Source organism: Uranotaenia lowii, chromosome 1 (assembly GCF_029784155.1).
Source record: "Uranotaenia lowii strain MFRU-FL chromosome 1, ASM2978415v1, whole genome shotgun sequence".
NCBI classification, from domain to species: domain Eukaryota; kingdom Metazoa; phylum Arthropoda; class Insecta; order Diptera; family Culicidae; genus Uranotaenia; species Uranotaenia lowii.
The window spans coordinates 45,807,863-45,825,728 of record NC_073691.1 but is presented as its reverse complement, the minus strand read 5'-3'; the positions used below and the strand labels follow the sequence as shown (position 1 = coordinate 45,825,728).

At 37.4% G+C, this 17,866-nt stretch overlaps 1 protein-coding gene across 1 annotated transcript in view; it reads left to right on the top strand.

Moving 5' to 3' along the window:
- LOC129739542 (all trans-polyprenyl-diphosphate synthase PDSS1) overlaps positions 1 to 17,265 on the top strand; it is a 332,301-nt gene extending 315,036 nt beyond the window's left edge. Inside the window, exons 7-9 of the mRNA XM_055731025.1 lie at positions 4,807 to 4,938; positions 5,002 to 5,196; positions 13,894 to 17,265. Of these exons, the coding sequence (XP_055587000.1) occupies positions 4,807 to 4,938; positions 5,002 to 5,196; positions 13,894 to 14,115 (549 nt within the window). The 3' untranslated portion in view covers positions 14,116 to 17,265. The remainder of the gene's footprint in view (positions 1 to 4,806; positions 4,939 to 5,001; positions 5,197 to 13,893) is intronic.
- Positions 17,266 to 17,866: the final 601 nt, after the last annotated feature.

Sequence of the window (17,866 nt, the reverse complement as noted above, 5' to 3'; positions counted from 1 at the left end):
CGATCAGGAACAGTGCCTGCAACGATCCAGCCAAAAACTGAATTCTGGAGGCTGGGACCATCATCTGACACCTTGAAGCGACCGTCAGAAAGGATGTCGAAAAAGAACTCAGCACCAATGATGAGGTCGATTTGTCCTGGCTCAAAAAAGTTGGGATCGGCTAGTATCACACCATTCGGTAAACTCTGCGATCTTAGCGAAACACGGCTGGCTGGCAGGGTAGTTGTAATCTCCGGAAGCACGTAAAACGTCATCGGAGAAACAAAGGATGATATCCCCGAACAACGGGGTGAAACGGATGCCACAACCTGCTTCTTCGAGACTGCTGTTGAACCACCGATGCCTTGCACAGTGAGATATTCTGCGGAACTTCGAAGCTTCAAACGCTGGCAGAATTTTGTGCTCATGAAGCAGAATTGTGAGCAGGAGTCCAGCAGAGCTCTGGCTAGCCGAAAGTTTCCAGCCTGGTCCTGGACGCGAACGATGGCCGTCGACAGCAGCACTTGGCGTGGTGGTGAGTGTGTTTGTGTGGGCAGTGCGATTGTGTGTGGTGTGACTCCAGAGAAGTCTGCAGAGTAGTCTGGCATTTGTGTTACTGGAAACGATGTGGAGGTAGGTGGTCTGAAGGGCTGGCTTGTGGAAGGGATCGGTTGGGATAGAGGAGACGGTTGTGGTTGGGATTGCGGAGCTTGGAGTACTGACGGCGGCGAATTACTACGGGTTTGCGAGACGGAGGATTGACGGTCTGGATGCAGCAACGAATGATGGCGCGATCCACAGTGATGGCATGAGCCTTTGCTGCAGACACGAGCCATATGACCGGGGGACAAACAGTTCAGGCACAGTCGAGCCCTTTTCACTGAATCATTGCGTTCTTCGACTGTACACTTGAGGAATTCTATACACCGGAAGGCAGAGTGGAACTCGTTACCGCAAAATGGACACATTTTAGAGAACTGGATACTGGGATGACTTACACCGAACTTGGACCGTTTGAACTGGTAATCCGCAGCCGTGGGTTGATGCGCTAGTGTTTGCAGAATCGAACAGTGGTCTTTCAAGAAACGTATCAGAACCTGGAACTTGGGCACCTCGCGGGAGTTGTGGTGCGTCTCCCAGTGCCGTAACGTCGACGGGTCCAACCGAGAACAAACCATGTGGACCAGCAAAGTGCTCCAACCATCGGAAGATTCACCAATCTTCTCCAGCATTTGTAGATTCTTCTCGAAATCTCCTATCAGCTTGCTCAACCCGTCGTAGCTTTCCTTGCGCATGGTCTCGACTTTGAAAAGCGCATCAACGTACGTCTTGACAATCAGCTTGCGATTCTCATACCGATTCGTCAAAGCAGCCCATGCCACTTGATAATTGGCTGCCGTAAACTCGATTAAGCTCACTTCACGAAGCGCTTCCCCTGTCAGCGCGGATCGTAGATAAGTAAACTTGTCCATCTGCGTAAGCTGGTTACAAGAGTTGATCAAGCTATCGAATGAGTCCCGAAAAGTGATCCAGAGCTCGATTTGCCCATCAAAGCTCGGCAGGCGAATCTCGGGCAGCTTCACTCGAGCCAAACTCGCTGACGATCCAATCGGGTCCTGGGTACTGGTGGTTGTAAGTTGTTCATAATTTTCGGATCGACGGGCTAAAGACTGTAGGTGCAGCAGCTCTCCCTTCAGGTTGCAGTAGTCATCTTCTTTTTCCGTGGCAATGGTATAGTTTTCCTCAGCTCGTGCGTTAATCAGCGACAACTCCTCGTCAGGATCGTCTACCCCGGCCACCTGGTCGGTCTGCAGCTCGATTTCCGCACGCACTAACTGGAACTGCTTGAACGCATCGTCCAGGCGTTCGATGCGTACGCCAATAAATTCACTTCTAACTGCACTAATGTTCGCACTTGAAATAAATTTTCGTACTGTCTCAAAAGTGCGACACAGACTGCTCTCTAGCTGGTAGAGTTCTTTTAAATCACGCATGATGACCACTTTTCACTAAACAGTTCACGCAGTTCCAGTTAGGCTTCCACTTTGCACTTTTTTTTTTATCCACTTTTTGCACTACTTTCCTCAATGACAGACCGACATCGACTCGACGTCTCGCAAAAAGTGACAGCTCAACACAATCCCAGGCTGATCAATCGACTTGATATCAGCAAAGTTTCATCAACCGACCCACTTTAATTTGCACGGATAAAGGCTTCCAAATTCCAACAACTTTATCCGGAATCCTTACGTAGTAAATGCCAGACTGTGGAGTTTCATGCAACAACCCCCCACAGACTCTCTGAACACACAAAAAGGGCAAAGTGGTACTTATCTGACGATGATTTGTAGCAGGACTAGCCAGCGATGGTCTGAAAAACTGCGGCTCAAGCAAAATGGTTTTGCAACTCCTGATCAGCTGTTCTCAGCAGCACACTGAATGGATTCGATCCAAACCACGAAGCAATCGCCCGGTGCTGATGGTTCACCACAAAAAAAACACGCTCTTTTTGGCCAATTGCAGGCGGACTTTTTCCAAGAAGCAGCGACAGATCGATTGGGAAAAATTCACTTGCCAGTGCGGCACACTTTTTTCACCGAATGCACTTGCCCACGGTGGGGGAACTATTTATTTTCACCGGTACTGCAATGCGTCCAATTATCACTTAATCGGTCCACAATCGTTCACCCACGTAGGGGAAATTTCCGTTGATATAATCACACGATATCACGGTACAGCAGCAGTGTTTTCACGTAATGTGCACTTAATTAACGCGATAATCACTTCCCACGGTGGCTCAAATTTTTTTTTATTTCACTAAAAACCCAAGCCAAGCCGATGGGTCACAAGCGCGCGTTATGTGAATCCTTTGTGCAGTTTTCTTAGCACCGAACAACAACTATTGTTCACACACGGGATTCGCGGGTCCCGTTATCCGGCTTTCCGAAGGACCAAAATGTTATCACCGGTTATAGGGGTTCGGATTAGTTCAAAAATTCGAATGAATATCACTTTCAACTTCCGTTTTAATCCGATATATTCAAACAAACTCCAAACTTAAACGGTAGAACTTTTATTTTTAACCGGCGACGGGAATGAAAAGATAGTAAAGATAGTACAACTGCGCGCGTTTACTGGTACTGACCAATTGAATCGTTTTTTTTATTCTCCGCTTTGTGCGGATGTTCGGTCTAACAGCGAAGTGACCAAACTTCTTGGTTTCATCACATAAGAAGTGCGCTTTTACGGAGGCATGCAAATTTGGTGTGGCGCGACTACACCCAGAACTGTTGCGACTAATATTTTGTGCGAACAGTATCCTTTATGACCGAGAAAACTCGTTAAAACCGTCGAAACAGAGACGAAACCGATTTTTAATCCAATTTAAAGTGATCTAATAAATATCTGCAACCGTGTTTTACGTTTATTGGGATCCAGTACTGATTTTAAAAATATGAAACATGCCACATTCCGACCAAGCGACCAATTTTACCCCGGATTACGGTACATAATAGAAAGTGGCATTGAATCGATGAGAAAACCTGAAATTTATTACTGAACGAAGTGAAAGCCGTGAGCACAAAATTAGAGCAGAAAAGGTTAAACAGAATAGTGCAGGATCGTGTTCTACAAAAAAATTCTAATTCAAATTATCAGATAAAATTTAATAACTTTTAACTAAAAAATTCTCATACAGCATGCTAAATAAGTAAACGAACATTGTTTTTTTTTATTTTAAGGATTTTCAAATGATTTTATTACGTCTATTCTATGATTATTTATTTTTGAAATGAACAGAAAAGCTTTTAAAAACATGTTCATCCATTCAGGACCTAAATAAGACTCAATATAGTTTTAAAGAATCCAAGTTTTTTTTTCTCAAGGGATTTTAAGCATCGGTGGCTTATTCATCCCGATAAAAAAATCCAAGTTAAAACTGCATGACGTCCCTCATTCAGGATTTCTTTTAAAGTAACACATTCCCGTAACGTGAAATTCTTCTCGAAAGACGTTATTCTACGTCCAAATAAACTTTCGATATAGGTGTTGCTAAAAAGGAATGCTTAAATTTGAAAGATTTTTACAAGACTGTTTACAGTGAATCATAAATGCAAGATAAAAATTCTTCCAACAACTTATTTACACGCATGGGATGATGAAAACGTAGAAAAATTCGGGGCGTGTTGTTTCGAACAAATTGACTTGCAATATGCGTCCGCGTTCCACGCGTAGTTCATGGCAGAACTCCTCAATGAGTTGTTATTGGGAGTGTTTCAAATAGTTGTGATGTAGGAAATGTTCAGCATCTACAATTATTCCTAGAAGCAAAAAAAAAAAACCGCAAAACAACTGTTCACCTGTTCAAAAGCGACAAATATGAGTAGATATCAATTCGAGCAGCTGGCATTGCAGCACATGAACGGAATTTTTGCTCATCTGCCCTGGTGCCGGTACGCGGTTGGAATTTCGAACGAGCCGAAGATTGATGTGAAGTATCAATCGGGAGGACTTTTTTTTTTCTTTACCGGTGAAGACATTTCCGCGTAAATAGTACTTGCGGTCCTCGATTTGCATCTACAAGAGCCAAGGTGTGATACACGAGCAGGTGCATCAATTGAATTGTTTTTAATTTTTTTTTTATTTCAAATGTCAGCCGTTTTTTCTGTTGTTGTTTTTGATTGACACGATCATTAATTGAGATAACGGATTTCTGTGATTTTTTCTTTTATAAGATGTTGAACGTTCATTATTTTTTGTATTTTATACTGGAATTTATTTGAAATTTATGTTAATAATGTTTTCCCATTTTTCCTCCCCAAAAAATAGGTCCTGACAGATTTAGTGCAGGGAGAGTTCATGCAGCTAGGCTCCAAGGAAACCGAAAACGAACGATTCGCTCACTACTTCACCAAGACGTACAGGAAAACGGCATCCCTAATAGCGAATAGTTTAAAAGCGGTCAGTATTCAAACAAGTTTTAAAAAAAACTTCATTAAACTTTTAATCCGTCTTTTTTTTTAGGTGGCAGTCCTATCCGGGGCGGACGAACAGATGGTCGAGCTGAGCTTCCAGTACGGGCGGAATTTGGGCCTGGCGTTCCAGTTTGTCGATGATCTGCTAGATTTCGTGTCCAGCTCCGAGGCCATGGGCAAACCGGCCGCCGCGGATCTGAAGTTGGGTCTGGCCACCGCGCCGGTGCTCTTTGCCTGCGAGAAGGTACGTTTGCACGAGAGTGATTGCAGAAGGCTTATTTGAGTAGACTTTAAAGCATTGAAAAAACAGTTGATTCTTTCGTTAAGAGATGTGACTGAAAGTTAGAACCAGTGTGATGCTGTATTTTTTCTTCGGAATTCAACGGCAAGCTGTCATTCTTCCATAAAACTATGATGCTGTTCTGTCAAGACATCACAAAATGCTTTAGGATTAAATAGCTCGAGAAATGTTTCTTTACACAATAATATTTACGTACGTTTCGTATCTCGGACTGGACCAAATTTAATATTTTGGAGTTGTTCACTAGACTCAGTCAATTTTGGGTCATTATTGATTTGATTAAACCCTGGGGTCTGTAAAGCTTTGTTTTGCTTTAAAACTCAATCACGATTTTTTGCAGAATTTTGTAGTCACGTTTACATGAGTACATTTAAACTTTTATTTATTTTTATGGGAAAATTGAATATTTTGTACTGTGGAACCGAGCCTGCTGACGGTTGTTGTTTATAAATTCTCTAAAGGAAATTTTCCACTGAACAACTTTGTTAAAGACCTAACTTCGTATCTTAAATATTAGACAAACAAGCTATTAGGTGTTGAATGGGAGCATGGCTTTAAGCATTGGAATACAAAAAAAAAAATCAATTGACATCACTGCTGGGTGCCTAGCAAGGTATTGCATGACTACTTTTCATGCAATACTTCGCTATGCACCCAGCAGTGATGTCAATTGAATTTATTGTTTAGCAATGCCTAAAGACATAACCCTGTTAAACAGCTAATAATAAGAAGTTACGGTCTTCGACAAAGTTTTTAAGTGGAAAATTTTCCCATTAGCCCATTAGCAGGTTCAGTTCCACAGAAGTAACAAAAATGATTTTGATTTTTCAGTACAGAATATTTATTATTTCCCATACATACCTAAAAGTTCAAATTTAGTCATGTAAACGATACTTCCAAATTCTGCCAAAAATCTTGGATGATTTATGGACCAAAACGAAGCTTTGTAGGCCCCAGGGTTTGAAAAATTCAAAAGAGAGCTCAAATCGACTCAGTCTTTTGTTCATGCTACCATACTTGATTGTCTTAAGTTATTCTTCCGAGTGCAGCACTGTCGCGCTGAACGAGAATTGAACAAGTGAATCCAACGTTCATATTTAAATTTGCAAATTTTGCAGTTGGTTATTTAGCTAGCAATTTACTTGTGCTTTTCAACGTAAGGCACTTTCTGATGCTATATAAAACAAATCATAAATATGACTTACCTTGCGAAAACCAAGATTGCAGCACTAAATGATAATACGTAAAACAAACTTGAGTTGGTTGAACATTAAGCTCAAAGCAAAACGCCTCTTGAATCATTTTCATTTTTTAAACCATCACACATTGAGTAGGATATGTCTTGTGATAAAGTATTTGCAATTTCTTGGAATCAAACTCTTTATCAGAATCATTGAACCACTGATAAGATTGCACTACCAACTTTGATTCATTGATATAAATTTTATTTGGAAGCCCAAAACACGCCAAACCTTGGCCTTGGAATAAGGATTGTTCGATCTTCTGGAAAAGATCGATTCCCAAGATCGATTCAGTTGAATGGTTCCAGGATCGATCCACCAAAAAAATCGAATAAAAAGGATCGATCTCTGCATGATCGATCTTTTAAATTTTTGTTTAAGAGAGGTGCTGCCTGAGGACTGCTTTATCTAAAGTAAAGCAGGAAAGCTTATACATATGAATATCAAATGTATTAGCTAGAAAAATGCAACTTCTCTCAAATCTCAACTGCAACACCAGAATGTTTCCCTTTTAATGACTTTGGTTTACTGCTTATGACATATTAAAAAAAGAATCCCAAACGACATACTAACAAGTTAAAATTAAAAGCGTGTTGGAAAAAATAAGTCGAAAACGATTCTACCATTTCAAGTTTGTTCACTTGATAAAATACTAATTTGGAAAAAGTTACAGATTTTTTTACGCTGATGATTTCAAATACCTTTAATTCAGCCACAGGTCATGGTACAAAGGCATCGCATTTAACTATCATCTGGAAGGCTAAAATTAAATTTTTCAAGGATCCAAATTGCTTAGGTAGGAAAAGAAATTTAAACAATTAATTTGAGGAATGTAATAATTCAAATCGGTAGTTAATTTTGAATGGGACAAATGCGTCAAATGTTTACAAATGGACTTATCAGCTAGCTGAAAAAGTATGTCAGAGCTCCATTTGAATTGCACAAAGTTATCTGAAGGATATTTGGTTTAAGAGAAATAGTTTTCCTGAACATTCCAGGATAATTTTTGCACATAACCAGGCCGGGAAATTTATCTGAAAAACCTGTCAAAATTTTAAACTCCAAAAACCGGGCAAAACTGAGCAAATGCCAGACAATAATCCAAAAAATGTAACGGGAATGAAGAAAAATGAGTTGCCATTAATTTTTTTTTTCGAAAGTAGCATCAATGTTCAATTCGTGATTAGGGCATTCCAAAAAATAGTTTGGGTAATTTTGATGAATTAAACCTAAAAAGAAAACGTTTTTTTAGAATAACTTAAAACTAGATTTGAGATTTTTGTTCAATTTTTCAAAAATGTGAATAAAACCAAGCAATATCCAGGAATTTTTTACAACATCCGGGCATCCGGGCTGGATCGAACTTGTCTCGATAACTTCATTGAAAAACCGAGCAATCTGGGATGTTTGATATACCTAATGGTGAAAAACGTGACCTTTTAACATATATCGGACGAAATACGAGATATGTACATATCTCGTTTTTTCGCTTGACGCATGTGTTCACTGTGAAGCATAACTCAAATGTGGTACATTTTATAAAGAAACTTTGTTCTACAAAATTGTGTACAATGCTTTTGATGACCCAAAGATACTAAACTTGTAATATTTTGTTGAGTGATTTCTGAGATAGAGAATGCCATATTTTGGTTTGTTCGGGCTTAGATTTCTTCGTGGTCCTTTATGTGCTAGGTTGGTCTCATGGTAGCACTGATAATGGAAAGCAGTCTTTTGAATGGAGCTTCTAAAGATCGAAAGATCGGATCGAAAAACCGATTTAATCGATTTCTCCAAGGCTAAAGAATCGATCCAAAAAATCGAAAATTTGAGTTTAAAAGATCGACCTCGCAAAGATCGATCCAAGATCGACCAAACCTTGGAAACAGGAACAGAATTAATGTCAGCCATAAAATAATTATTCTTATTTTAAGCTTCGAATAGTTAGATTTTATTAAATCAACGAAAATTCGAAGCCTTGCTACCAGAAAATATTTTTTAAAAAAACTATACTTTTGCAACAGTTGGATTGAATAACCGTAAGACGTCCTTTAGTAAGGATGTCTGTTAAAGTAACACACTTTCGAAACACATAATTCACCCCGGAACATATTTTCCTCGTCAAACTTACATGTTGATATAACGAAATACTTGAATTTGAAAGCGTCCAAGATCTGAACACAACAGTGAATCAGCAGTCTATTTTTTTAGGTTTTATTTTGGAAAAGAATAGAAAGTATAACAGAAAAGAAAGTATGCAATTCAATGCCATGTTTGTTTATTTATAAGTTCTAAACTAGGAATATAACTTTTGTAGGTTTTCTTTCAATGTTGACATTCAATACAAAATTTGTGCTTCAAAATTAGAATTGAAAATTTCTAGTTCGAGTTTAAAAGTAAGTCACTTCAAAAGACAAAATAAGCTTTTCTTTTTTCCTAAATTCTATATTACCATAAGTTTGTCCATTCCCTGGAAACCCAATCAGGAATTCCCTGAAATCAAAAAAAAAAAAATCGGGAATTCCCGAATCTCGGAAAACGACCTTTATTCCCAGGAATTCCCGAACCCAAAAAATAGAGCTAAACCTGCTGCTGATTTTGTAGATTAATAGATACACATGCTGTACAGAAACTTCCAAAAGTAATACATCTTCATTAATTTGCAACTTTTAGACCACCAATAGACTAGACTCCCATAGCGACTTTAAACCGCATATTGCACAATTTAGACTGGTCGGAATCTGTACAATAGCAACTCTGCAAATTTTGGTGACTCCAGGATTTGAAATGGGCTGTAGCAAAAAAAAAATCAATGTTTTAAATTCATATGGAAAATGTAACATTTTTGTTCAAAAATTCCTACAGCCTCACTGTTGCACTTATCTCTTATTGCTGAAGATTCAAAGAACAACTTTGCGGAAGACCGTAAACCTCTAAGATGCGTCAGCTAAATTTTACAACGATGTTTTTTTTTCAATGGAGTGATACCATGCGCTTGGAAGGTGTTGAAAATTGTGGCAATCTTTAAACCAAACCAAGATACCCTCGTAGAATCCGATATTCGTCTGATAGCATTAGCCTCGTGCTTTCGCAAAATTTACGATATGCTTATCAAAGAGAGTGGTTTATAGAAGGCAACCACATATTTCCTATTGAAATTTGCGGATTCAGGAAAAATAAAGGAGGAACCATGGACGCCGTTTTCCCTCTTTCGGAGGAAGCTATGAGGCTTTGAAAAATCAGGAACATGTTGTTGTATGCAGCGTAGACATCAAACGCGCTTACGACCATGTTAAAATTGGATTACTCGTTCAAGAACTAAGAGCGCTATTAAATAGTACCAAAAAGTCTCACTAGCAGTGCCTATTTACTTTTCGGGGAAAGGATTTAATCAGCAAGTCGAAATGATCTTAGTCTGATAAAAAGAACAACCTAGAAAAGCCTCCCTCAAGGATTACCCCGCAGCCCGATTTATTTCAACGACATCATGACAAGACTGTGACGTAATTTCTCGTCAGGAGTGATCAAGATTGACTTTGCTGAAGATACCACACTTGCTGTCAGGGAAGACAATTTAGAGAACAGTTGCCTGCCGATCACTTCCGTCGGAGATAGATATTCTGGTTCATGGTTTTACGCTTCTTGGATTGGAAATCTCCCGAATGAAAAGTAAACAACTCAGCAATCTCGTACATTGCCTAGTATCGTGATGCATAACGAACCGTTGCAATTTGTTAATTGGATGAAAGTTTTAGGTACATGACTAGAAATCTGTCTAGGAAAAGCCACGTTCAACAAATTAAAAAACGCACAATTCTCTATGTTAATTTTCTTCGAAGTAACGTCGATCATTGACTATGAATCAGCTCAATGTCAGGGTACTGAAAATCATTTCATATGAGTCCCCTTACATTGAGGCATCCAGATAAATGAATGGGCTGATCAAGAAACAAAACTGGCGTGTTGAGATGGCATACCAGAGGAATACACGATCACAGGCCACGATGTCTCTTCTCCAATTTTACAAAACGCCAAGTAACGATGGCAAAGAGCGTGGAACGTCTGAACGGAACGGCAAACGGATTCTGTAATAGTATTTTGATTAAAGTTAACACATACCCATGCTTTCATCAACTGCAACTAGACAGAAGAGAAATAGAACTTTTATCAAAACAGATCAGTAATCACTCACGTAGAGCAGCACATGGAGATCCTGATACTTTTGAACAAACGCGTGGTTCCTGACATCCAAATTCTGACATGACATATGACATCCAAATTTATGAAACAGTAGCTCAGTTTTTAATTATAGATTGTGAAATAGATTTGTTATTTTAAATTCCCGGGAAAAAGATGCATAGATTTTCCGATTTCCGGGAACGCAAAAATGGCCATGAAAGGACACTCTAATGACCATCTTTTACTTTTCTAAAGTTTCCAAGTTTCAAATTTCTTTCTTGACCCTGTTCAAATTAGTATTGATCGTGTTGAGCTTTACCTTTCGAAAACAACTTGATTTCATGCGCGGTTTCATGCTCGTTTCATGCGCGTCGAAATTTCCAATCGAAACATACTATAACCTTGATAGAAAACAAAATTAGGGACACCTGCATAGCATTTTTAGGGGTTTTACTTAAAAACATGCATCTAACGTTCTTATTACCAACATCATGTCAAAAAAATTATCGTAAAAATATACAGGATCACAACGAAAATTACCAAGTTCGTTAATTATTTTACCGAAACCCTATCATGTGAAGTTCGTTAATCTGTTTGGTAATTTTTTTCAGGACCGAATAGTAACAGCTGTCTAATATTCCGGACTTTTTTCGTTAAAAAATACCGAAACTCGGCTAAAATCATCTGTCAAAAAACCAACAATTGTCAACGTGACAGCTTGTTGTATTAAAGAGCAACCGGTAGTAGTTAACGAATTTATTACCGCAAACCTGAAATGTTTTCCCGAATAATTACAGAAGCTCGGTAAAATATACTGAACAACCCGTAGAGATTTCCGAAATACCTGTTATTATTAGTGGACAGCTTATAACTATTACCGAAACACCGGTAATTTTGTCTGTAAAAAAATCGATAATATTTACCGAATAACTGGTAAAGTTTACCGATTTAGCTGTAATTATTACCGAAATACCGGTAAGTTTTACCGAAATATTCAAAAATGTTCGATAAGTATTACCGAAACACCGGTATTTTTTTTATCGAAAAATCGGGTTTTTAGCCGATATTTATAATTATAATTAGTAATTATTACCGAAACACTGGCAATATTTACCGCCTACTACAAAATATTCGGTAATTTATACCGAGAACCATAAAACGTTAGTTAATTTCAGCTCAACTGAAATTAACGATCGTTTTTGAGTTTCTGGTGAAAATCAGCGAAAATTTTATAGTTTTCGGTAAATACTACCAACATTTACAGAAAATGCTTCAAGTGAAAACCAGACATAATGTGAAAAAACTTTTTATTACACTCTCTTAGTATGTATGAGAATCAACCAAATTTACCGAACAACCGGTAGATTTGATCGAAATTGCTTTAATTATTACTGAAATACCACCAAATACTACCGAAATGTTGGTTAATATTACCGAACTACCGGTAATTGTTACTAACAAAAAATTCAAAATGTACAGCAATTTTTACCGAAAAATCGGTAATTTTTACCGAAAGATCGGTAATTCCTGCATAAAAATGTATTATTGGTACCGAGATGCCAGTTATACTTACTGAAAACTGTAAAATTTTCGATAATTTTTACTGGAAGCCCTAAAACGTTCGGTGATTTCAGCTGAAGATACTGATTTTCGGGAAAAAGTCATTGAAAGCACAGAAAACAGATGTACAAGCTCGAACAAAAAACCGTCAAAAAAGTGTATAAAATTTCAAATGCTATCACCAAAAAAATACGTTAGAAACTGACTGCAAACAGTGCCATCTATTGCGCCATTAAAGAGTTACAAATCAACTTTAAAGTGCCCAGTTTTCGAAAAGGCGTAATCGTAGCCAAAAAACAAAAATTAGTTCAAAAAGGGTGTTGGGATTTTTACACAAGTTTCGTGGGCTAGCTTGTACGTCTGTTCTCTGTGTTGAAAGTTTTACAGTTTTCGGTGAATATTAACGGCGTTCCGGTAACAATTACACATCTTTATGTAGAAATTACCGATTTGACGGTAACAATTACCGAGCTTGAGGTAAAATTTACCGGTTCCTCGGTAAAAATTACTGAGCTTTTTCATTTTTTTCGTAACATTTACATTTAGAATTTTGTTCACCTGAACTTATTATCCACAACCTTTATCACGGTTTAGTAAAAACAAACATAAACAATTGCATTGAAGCGCTGATGTAGTTTAGCGGATAGGCTGGCGCGAGTCTGGTTTTGGTAGGTCAGGCGTAAAAATCTGCGCTTTCTGAGCCAATCCGTACTATTCCATCGGAAGACGAGATAAATAAAAACAATCAGCAGAAGCAGTCTTGAAAATCTGCACTACCTAAGCCTTTTTTTACCGGAAGGCCAAATCAAAACAAACAATCAACATCAACCTTAAAAATCTACGCTTCCAAAGTTATTCTGTCTTTTTCCACCGGAAGGCCAAGTCAAGAGAAACAATCAGCAGCAGCAGTCTTAAAAATCTGCACTTCCCACGCCAATTCCGTCTTTTTCAACCGGAATGCCAAACCAAAACAAATAATCAGCAGCAGCCTTAAAAATCTGCGCTTCCCAAATCAATCTATCTTTTTCCATCAGAAGGCCAAATTAAAACAAACATTAATAGCAGCAGTCTTAAAATCTGCGCTTTTCCACCCCGTCTTATTTATCGAAGCCGGAACCATTTCTAAATAATTTGAGCATCAATTTTACAAATCTGTAGTCATCTTGCCAACTACGCCATTGTCGCGATTTTACGATTTTTATAAATATCAACTCAGAGATTCACTCAAACGCGTCTATCACTCACAAGAATAGCTCAATGACTTATGTTGTTTGGTTTGTTTTACCTAGTGTTGCCAAAATCACAAACGTTGCCATGGAAATATATTATATTTTATTTATCTGCAGTGTTGCCAAATACAACTATTATTCTATTTTTATTAAATTCGATTTATTTTCTGCATATCCTTATATCATCTCTTCATTGGACATTTCACAATAGTGGCATCCCTATTTTTCTGGTCCGTTTTTTTTTTCAATATTCACCTTACACGCTTAGACGTTTCATGTGGCATTTATTTAAATGTTACCCACAATCTTAAAAAAAAAACATGAATTTATCCTAGAGGTTTTTTTAGATAAGGTATCTGTTTACAATTGAATCTCGATTAAGTTTTTCTTTAATTAATTTTTTTTCTCTCTTTTCATTTCTCTCCCGCAAACAGTACCCGGAGCTCAACCCGATGATCCTGCGCCGCTTCCGGGAACCGGGCGACGTCGAGCGGGCCTACGAGCTGGTACACAAATCGCAGGGCCTGGAGCAGACCCGCTTTCTGGCCCGGAAGCACTGCATCGAGGCGCTGCGGCTCGCGTCCCAGATCAGCGAATCGCCGTATCAAAAGGGTTTGATAGTGGTCGGCGACTTCGTGCTGAACCGAATGAAATAACACCCGACGAAGAAAAAAAAACGGTGGGAGATGAACGGCGGAAGGAGCGGTTACGTTACGTTACGATACGTTAGTTAGTTAGCTAGTTAGTTGGTAATAAGATTAGCTAATAGGCTCTAGTTATTTTTTTTTTGTATGGAAGGAAGAAAAAACTTCTTAGGAGCAAGTTTTGTGCGATTGATAGGGTCAAGTTAACTCTATTGTTTTGTTTCGTTTTTTTTTTCAATATTTTTTTTTGTTTCGAATTGAATCACCAACTTTTTTCATCGATTGTGAAAAAACTGTGTCACTTTTTTTTTGGTTTTGTTTTTTTTTTTGTTTTGAATGTATCGAGTTTGAGTGAAGAATTCTATGTACAGTTGAATCGTGGTCTTCGGATCTTATGATAAAACTTCTTCCCAAGAGATCATGACCGGGGGAAAAACACGAGGGAAAAAAGGGATAAAAAGACAGAGGAAGAGTGTATGACTGTGTGAGAGTGATGTGCGTAAAAGTGAATCATATTTGTAGGAGAAATCTATCGGGGTGTGTTATTGTTATTAATGTAGTTGTATCTATTTTATTACTTCCGGAAGTAACTTTGTGGGGTTTGCTGCACACCGGAATAGGGATGTCCCCTTTTTTCCGCGTGCCACAGCTGGGTTTAAATATTATTCGAGAGTGATCGAGAGAGATTCAGGTTTATAGAACTGAACGCGTATGGAATGTGTATAGTGCGGGTTCAAAAACAATAAAAAATCTACATTACTCAATAAACTTCTTTCAGTATCTTTAATTCTATAAATTTATTTTAGCGCGAAAAAGGCAAGCAATAATAAGTTCTACTTTAAGTGACCGTCTTTAGTCTTTAGAGGGCAGTATAGAGAAAAATCGTATGGGGAGCAATGTGTGAATAATCAAATCGAAAAAAAAAGTTAGAGAAAGATGCGTTGATGTTGCAGGGCCAGATAGAGCAAGACGAAAAACAACGAAACATAAGTGCAATGTTACGTTACAGAAAATTTGTTTATCATCAGTTTAGAATGTTTTCAAAGTTTTATTTTTATTTGTTTTGGTTCACTCGGAATTGGAATGTGTGAGATTGAGTCTTCTAACAACTATTGTATAAAAGATTTTCGTATGGTTTGTTTTTGTTTTTATAGAATCCTTGAAGAAGATTTTTTATGAGTATAAATTCCTCTTGATTTCAGTTTATGTTTGTATTCAACTTCCACTGAATGGTCTGAAAAAAAAAAGCGTATATGTGTCTGTAAATTGAGCAAGAGCAAAAACAGAGAGAAGTCAGAAGTGAAATTTGATAGTGTTTGTGAGATATGATTAGTGAACTTTGAATGAAATTTGAATGTATGTGCGAGTGTGGGAAGTATTGTGTCTTAAAATATAAATGTAATCAACAGGAGCCTTAATAGATTAATGGGAAAGAAAATGTACATAGTCTAAGATATTGCGTGAGTCAACGGGAGAAATCCACGAGAGATGAAGCTCTCGTTCAAGTAGGCATTGAAATGCGAAACTCGAAGCACGTCAGTGTGAGTGAGAGTATGTTTCAATCTAACGTTAGCGTATATATCATTCATAGTAGGCCAATCAGTGTCCACTAGCTGCTCAATTATGGTTTAAAGCGAAAATGCAAAACGTACCAGTTTAAATTCATACTCTAATTTTAAAAGAAGAAGGAAAAAAAACCCCGACGACAGGGAAGGTCTTATAATTTGATAAAATCAAAGATGAAAATAATCGGATTCTATACAAAGGCACAATGAAACATCCCCCAAACAACTGTAAATATTAGCTCTAATTTATCCACTAAGCCGAACCCTTTTAGTTTAAACCGAGAGAGAACACGCACACAAACACACATCCAATCGAACTTTTACACCAACAACAACAGCACAGATTGAAGAATCATGCGTTGACAGCTGTCAGAAACAAAAACGCACCGGTGTAGTGTTGTTGTTTTTTTTCTCGTTTGACAGTTGTCTAAATCTTCACACACACATGTAAACAAACAATCAAAATTCCCCTAAACCCCGTTCCACATCCTCTTATTTAACATCCTTTCCCTTAATACAGTGTAAATCAAATATGAGAAGAAAAAAACTTAGAAATAGTGAAAGATGAAGCGAAAAGCAACAATCAAATCGTGACTCGGCTGGGGATTCTTCTTTCATAAAACAACATTTTTGTTTAAGCGTTTAGCATTGGTTAGTAATTTTTGTTTTGTTTCCATTTCTTCTTCGTTCGTGTTGTGAAAATGACAGTTCCAAAAGTGTCACACGACGGAAAGAGTAGAGGAAAAATGGCAGCTCGGTCGCAGTTAAGTGGTTGCCAAAAAATAAGAATTAAAACGTTTTAACTCTTCCGTTTCGCCCCCTCCTGAAAAGTTACCATTTTTGTCTTTCTAAAACTTGCTAAATCAAAAGCCGCCGCCGAGCAGTTTCTAAAAGTCAAAAACAGATTGTGTTCGGTAGTTAGTTATTTAAATTAGAAAAAAAAAAGAAAAAGACGTGACCACTCGAAGGAAAGCAAGTGAAACCTTTTTATTTCTTTTTATAAATCCTTACATTTTAGGGGAGCGCGAAGATGCAATCAAAAGTAAACTAACATTGAGATAAACAATTTATGAAGAAAGAAGAAAAAAAGCATAACGGAAGGGCTGCCAAATAGTTGTTTTCCACCTTGAATTTGTAAAAAAAACGAAACTAAACTGTATAGAAAATCTGTTGAAAATGTTGAAAACAACATTACAAATCTGAAAGATTTTAAGAGAAGAAAAAAAAAACGAAGAGTAAAACACACATCAGTTAAAAAGTAAACCCCCCATCTTATTAGCGAGCGCATTGAACGATAGAAAAAATACACTCAAAAAAAAAAACTGGGAAATGGTGTATTTTTGGTGTGAATGTGTGTTCTAGAGTATAAAGGTGAAAAAAAAAATCTAGAAAGAAATAAACACAAGTTTCAACCAACAACTTAGACACAAATATACACATATAACTTTGAGAGAGAAAAACAAAACTTCAATAGGGATGTACAGTATATTATTCATTGCGCCCACAGACACACATATATATTTTACAGAAGAAAAAATCTACACCAACACCAAGACACCCACACACCCACAGAGAGAAGCGAGAAATTTAGAAGAGAGAGAAAAAAAAACTCACGTGAAGCAAAACATGGGAGGATGATGATGATTTTTTTTATACTTACTTATGTAATTAGAGAGTGGAAAAAATGAAATAAGAAGCAACAAAAAAACCAATAAATGATACTAATCATCTATCAACAAAAAACAACAAAAAAAAAACAAAATGGAAGTGGACTTTGTTGTGTCCGGCGAAGGATTCTTCGAAATATTCCAAATTTATGATTTAGTTTTGAGGGTGGCTCCAGAGAGCTCTTCTGCCTTGCGAACAAGGTTGTCGTAAGTACAGAAAAATCTGTACTTTCACATAATTTTGAGGAAAATTCCATTACAGAATCTCTGTTATAGAACGCAGCATTTTAAAATATTCTCAGATTTCACTGAATTTTTGAATTTTGAATGGATTTTCAAAATTATAATTTTTTTGGCCACTATAAAATTTAGATTTCTTACTTTGAATTATACAAGCATAAAAAGATTGTGAGTAGAAACTGATTTTTTCCCAAAAATGTTTAAAAAAAATCTCCCAATTTATCATGAATTTTCAATGAAATTAATGGAAATAACATCACAGAACTTTTGGGTAAAATCATAGAAAATAGA